Source organism: Eutrema salsugineum, unplaced genomic scaffold (genome assembly GCF_000478725.1).
Source record: "Eutrema salsugineum unplaced genomic scaffold, Eutsalg1_0 scaffold_2, whole genome shotgun sequence".
NCBI lineage: Eukaryota > Viridiplantae > Streptophyta > Magnoliopsida > Brassicales > Brassicaceae > Eutrema > Eutrema salsugineum.
In genome coordinates this window covers 16,367,174-16,373,155 of record NW_006256829.1, presented here as the reverse complement: position 1 = coordinate 16,373,155, position 5,982 = coordinate 16,367,174, and the positions used below count along the sequence as shown (strand labels likewise).

The 5,982-nt window shown below is 48.2% G+C and overlaps 1 protein-coding gene across 1 annotated transcript; it reads right to left on the bottom strand.

Annotated features, from left to right (window-relative positions):
• Positions 1-768: 768 nt before the first annotated feature.
• LOC112086596 lies at positions 769-2,374 on the bottom strand. The gene is made up of 2 exons (XM_024155566.1): positions 1,453-2,374; positions 769-1,364 (listed from the first exon to the last, which is right to left on the bottom strand). Exons 1-2 carry the CDS (start codon positions 2,372-2,374, stop codon positions 769-771), a joined length of 1,518 nt encoding a protein of 505 aa, XP_024011334.1.
• Positions 2,375-5,982: the final 3,608 nt, after the last annotated feature.

Here is a 5,982-nt window from a genome sequence, read left to right as displayed (position 1 = left end):
CCCTGTTAACCGGGTCATTGGCTGGGCCATACTCGCAAATCCCTTTACGAACCGACGGTAATACCCAGCTAAGCCCAGAAAACTTCTTATCTCCGAGGCATTCCCAGGTCAAGCCCAATCCGCGATTGCCTTTATCTTCTCCGGGTCAACAGACACTCCCTTGTCCGAGACCACATGACCCAAGAATCCGATCTCTCTTTGCCAAAAGCTGCACTTACTGAGCTTGGCGAACAGCTTATGCTCCCTTAGCCGATTCATCACGGTCCTTACATGAACAGCATGTTCTTCCCGACTCTTGGAGTAAACGAGTATATCATCAATAAAGATGATTACAAATTCATCCAGACAGTCTCGGAACACGTTGTTTATCAGTTTCATAAAGGCCGCAGGAGCATTATTCAGCCCGAAAGGCATGACTACGAACTCGAAGTGACCATACCTTGTCCGAAAGGCGGTCTTCCTTAAGTCCGACTCTTCTATGGGTATCTGATGATAACCCGAAGCCAAATCGATCTTGCTGAACCAAGTCGCCCCTCGAAGTTGGTCCAACAGCTCGTCTATCCGAGGTAAGGGATACTTGTTCTTCACAGTAACCCTGTTCAGCCCGCGATAGTCGATACAAAGCCTGAAACTCCCATCTTTCTTTTTAACGAACAGCACCGGTGCACCCCACGGTGAACTGCTCGATCGAACAAACCCTTTCTCCATCAGGTCGTTCAACTGTTTCTTCAGCTCGGCCATCTCAGCTGGAGCCATCCGATACGGTGCCTAGGATATCGGCGCCGTTCCGGGCTCGAGCTCAATGGTAAACGGATCTGACCGCGCTGGCGGTAAACCCGTTAACACCCTGAACACATCCTCGAACTCGCTCACGACCGGAATACTACCCAGCTCGGCATCCGGTCCCACCTCGGCGGTCGTGATCGTAGCCAAGTACGCCTCACATCCCTTCTCAACCATTCGGTCTGCTTGCATTGCCGAGACAATCAAACTTCCCTTAGTTGGTCTGATCCCCTGATACTCCAAAATCCCTTCCGCGGTCTCAAACCGAATTCGACCACGACAACAATCCAGACGTGCCTTGTACTTTCCGACCCAATCCATGCCAAGGATCACGTCGTAAGACTTCACCTCGCAGATTTCCAGATCTGCTGGCATGTTCCGGCTGCCAACCATTACCGACACATCTTTGACTTTACCGAGGGTAAACATGACTTGTCCACCAGCCGCCTGGACCAAGCCATAGTTATCCCCCAGTTCCCTGCAAAATTCACTTTTTCCAACCATGTTCGGATTCACGAAGCAATGAGTTGCTCCGGAATCAAACAGAACATGGGTTGCCACACCACCCATGATCAAGGTCCCTACACAATCACCTAGATTGCTAAGCTACCCACACAACACTTAGGATTTTCACACAGAAAACTTTCTAAGGTAAGTGATAGGACTTACCAGTGATCGGACGTGACGAACTCGGATCCTCTGCGGTCTGTTCAGCTACAGCATAGATCCGCGGCGTCACAGCCTGCCTCTTTGCTGGAGGTGCCTGTCCCTCACTCGGCCTTTTCCCAGTGTGCTGCGCGACTTGCATCAGTTCTGGCCACTTCGGCTTAATGTGCTCAGCCTCTCCGCAATGGAAAAAAACCCTCTCATCCGATCCGTTCCCTGGGTTCTTTCCGCGCTTGTCCTCTTCCGGACAATCCTTCACCTTGTGCTCCATGCTTACGCACTGGAGACACGCACCCGACGCGCGCCAGCTCGCATGTTTCTCCTTCCCAGCGGCCGAACCAGCATTACGACCCGCTGGTGGTTTTCCCGACAAACCACCTTTCTTTGGTCCAGCCGCAGGATGACCAACCAACTTAGCTTCTTCCGCAGAAGTTTCTTCCAACTGCGCAGCCTTTTCCACTAACTCCGGTAAGGTGGGATAGTCTTGCATCTCACAATGCTTCTTCAGATCAATCCTTAGCCCGCGAATGAATCGCTTGATCTGGGTATGCTCATCAGTCATACCCCAGCCCGCAAACTTCTTCAGCTTGTTGAACTCGGCTTCATACTCCCGAACTGACTTTGATCCTTGGCGCAGATCCAAGAAGGCACTCTCCAAGCGATCATGCGCCTCAGGCGGGAAGTACTTAGTCTTGAACAACCCATGAAAATCAGCCCACGAACCGACTCGCTCCCTTCCAACCGCACCACGCCACCAAGTGTGCGCATCACCCTCAAGATGATGCACGGCAATATCTTTCCTGTACTGTTCCCGGCAGCGAATCGACTCGAAGTTCCTCTCCAAACGGTTGATCCATTCATCAGCCTCAATCGGCTTCGTTCCTCCCTTGAAGAACATCGTACCCAGCTTCTGCATGTGGTCCATCACCTTCAGGTAAGATGGACCCCTTACATCAGCATTTCCTCATCCGCTTCATCAGGCGGATTCACTTGCACGACCGGCGGTGGTGCCACTGGGACAGCCGCAACAGCCGGCAATCGTGCCAACACCTGGGTTAACAGACCCAACACCGCTTTCAATCCAACCGGGGCAGCAGCAACGTTCGGAACAGCCCCAGCCGCAGCAGCCGCAGCAGCCGCATTCTCGGCATTCCCACCAATGCCCACATTCGGATCCACTTGATCCTGATTCCCACCCGCAGCGTTTCCAGCCGCCGAGTTTTCACCAGCACGACGTCTACGATCACCTCTTGCCATCTGCAAACGTTCGATACTCTATTAAGTTAGCCGGCAAACTAACTTAACACCACAGACAAACATTATCAGTCTTACTGCGGAACTTTGGATTTGGAAGGATGGTTTACCCACTAACCCACTTATGCTATGACTTTGTCCTAGAACCGACCGCGCTCTGATACCAACTTGTAGCACCCTAACCCGGATTTCCGTTTTGAACTAGCACTTAGTCAAATTTTCATCCGAGTTTTTACTTAACATTTTTCGCATTAGGTTCGTTTAGACAGTTTAGCCTTGCATAAGTAGATTAAAAACAGAATACTTGAATTAAATCGAGGTTCTCAGTACAATGATCATTCGCATATAAGCTATTACATCGACTAAGACCTATCTACCCGATCCTACCATCCATTCCGATCCAGCCATAGTCCGCGTGCTGATCAGACCTCTTTACCTGCATCCGCAAAGGAGGCATAAGCAAACAGAATGCTTAGTGAGAGCGGTCATCCCGTCTCACCAGGCCATAGTATAATCGTATCAAACAAAGACCGAGCCCAATGCTCATCAGAAACAGAAAACTACCCGCGATGAACATACGCGCTTACCCGGCCGATCATCCAGCGACCAGACAAGCCTCGGCGGGCATCACAGCCGCGAGCGCCTTGCCTGATCTAGATCGCCGGTAAGGCGGATCGATCACACGGCATAGGCAGCAGAAATGTCATGACAGGCATAGAATAACACGGAACCGACCAGAATCTAAGCAAGAGTACGACCAACAGGCCACGGTCACGCACTCACCTTAGCTTTTATCGGACAGAATTCGGTAAGGACAGAGATCGCGATTGATCAGACTCGTTCCCACAATCGCTCTGTAGAATCCGGACCACGCTCGACAGAAATGCACTCGCTCTCGGCCAGAATCCAATCGCTCTCGGCCAAACAGACTTTCTCTCGGCTAACTTCTCTTAAGAATATTTCTCTCAATCTTTCTGAGTTTTTTTGGGTCGCGCGAAGAGAATAAATGATCCGGAAGCCTTTATTATATAGGCGTTCCCACGATTTTCCGCAGAAAACCGCCCAGAAACCGTTCCCGCGTCATTCCGCACGTTTTCCCCCACGATCCGCACGATCCGCGTGCTTTCGCACAACTGTTAACCGTTCTCGCGCAACGCCAGCTCGGCTAAAATCCATAACCGTTCCCGCGCTCGCGCCTTAGCACGTCTTTACCCGATCACGACCAAGGTTGTCTGTTCCGGACCAACCCTGTCCGAATTCTGACCGAATCCCGAAAAACTCGGCTTGTCGGAATTTCCCTGCTACAATTCCCGAAATCCGTGGCGAGCTGATTCCAGCTCGGCCAAACTTGATTCAGTCCGGCAAAACCTGATTTAGCTCGGCAAAAGCTGGACTTAGCTCGGAATCACCCGACTGAATCCAGTTTCACCCGACTAAACTCATTTTTCTGACTTTTCTCAGTTTTTCCCGAACTCGGGTGTTACACAAAGCTTCCTATGTGACGATCACTTAAGAAAAAAAATAGAGGCAAAACCTTCTATATAACAAGAAGCATCAAGTTCTCATTACATAAAGAAATAAGAGGTAATGCCTCCCAACAAATAGAAGTGATTATGTTCACTTAAAAGAAAAAACAGAGGCAAAGCGTCCTAAAAAATAAGAAGCAGCTATTGTATGCACAATAAACTGAGTCATAAGCATTGCCTTTCAAAAAGAAAAGTGACAAGAATCACAACAGAGTAGAGGCACTCTCTGATGGAACACAACTACTATGATTTCCGCAAAATTAAAGAGACGCAAAGCCATCTTATAAGAGCAGCGTTTACAAGTCGAAAAAAAAAAAAGAGCAGCGTTTACAATCACTAGCCAATAACTATGGTCATTGACTGAGAAAAAGTAGCGAAAAAATCACTCGAAGTTATTCAAGAGACAAGAGCTCTTATGAAGAATAATTTGGCTACGGTCACGTATTTAGAAAATAGTAACAAACAGCCACCAAAAATTAGGGGGCAATAACCTCCCAAAAAGATCATTGACTACAGATACGGACCTCCAAAATTTAGTGGTTATGGACATTGCAAACTAAAAAACATAATGCAGCAACTGCGATCGTTACAAAAGGTAACACTTTCTAAGAAAGAAGCCTTAAGGAATTGACAAGCAGCGACCACAACTGACGTTGTTGCTGTAGATGGCTGCGACCACTATCATCGTCAAACTAAAGGAACGAGTTCAATGAAAATTGAATAAAATGACTACGGTTGCTAAGGATTAACCCTTCGGTAATCGATGCTGTCGAGTTTTAATCCGATTACTTCAGCTAAGATTTGGATTCTTGTATCTATTCTAGGTGAGAAATACTCGAACAAAGAACAAGCAACTCAAGCAATTTGGTCACCCTGAGTTCACCACGAAGGCTACGTCTCAGGGGAGGGAACTCTTGTCCCTCAACTGCATCCACTAAATCTTCGATGAGTACACAATCGCACAACAGGCGAATCAACAATGTTACAAGGAGTATTCAAGATACCTAAAGATTGATCTTAACCGGAATCCTGATTCCGGCGAGAACTCCACCTCCGATGATCTCCGATCTTCTTCTTTCTTAGGTAAACTTCGATCTCTCCTCTCTGTAACAAACTCTGTATATTCTCTTCTCGTCACTCTGTTCTTGTTGGGAAGACGAATTCAACGACCCTTATTTATCTTTGACTGATTCGCTGGGCTTCGATCTTCAGGCCCAACAGGGAAGCTGGACACGCCAAGTCATCGGGCTTGAGGCCCAAGTGTGTTTGGACGAACCTTATCCTCACAATCTCCACCTTTCAGACACAACACACCTCATTATGACAAACCCTAATCCTGTCCTCCTTCGAAGATTAGCGATGCACCTCTTTGGGGCTGATTCCAGAGAACTCACAATCTTGAGCTCAAATCACTCTCCTGACGCATCAAGTGAATCAGGATGCCCCGATCGACTCCACCTACGCGGAATCCCGAGAGTCACTTTAACCACTCTCCTTGTTGAATCAGATCTTGGATGTTTCACCTGATTTAAGCTTATCCTCTCTCGATTTCTCCTTCCTTTCGGACAAAACCTCCACCTGAGCCAGAAGACTGCCAATCTTCAGCTCACTGTAGTTCACGGGTAACTCTCTTCACCTCATTTTCCCTTTTGACTATCAGCTATACACAATATGAGACACATCCACGACTAACCATATGTTCTCTTTCTTCTTGTGCATACGAGAGACTTATTGATAGTGGAATTACCCGGAG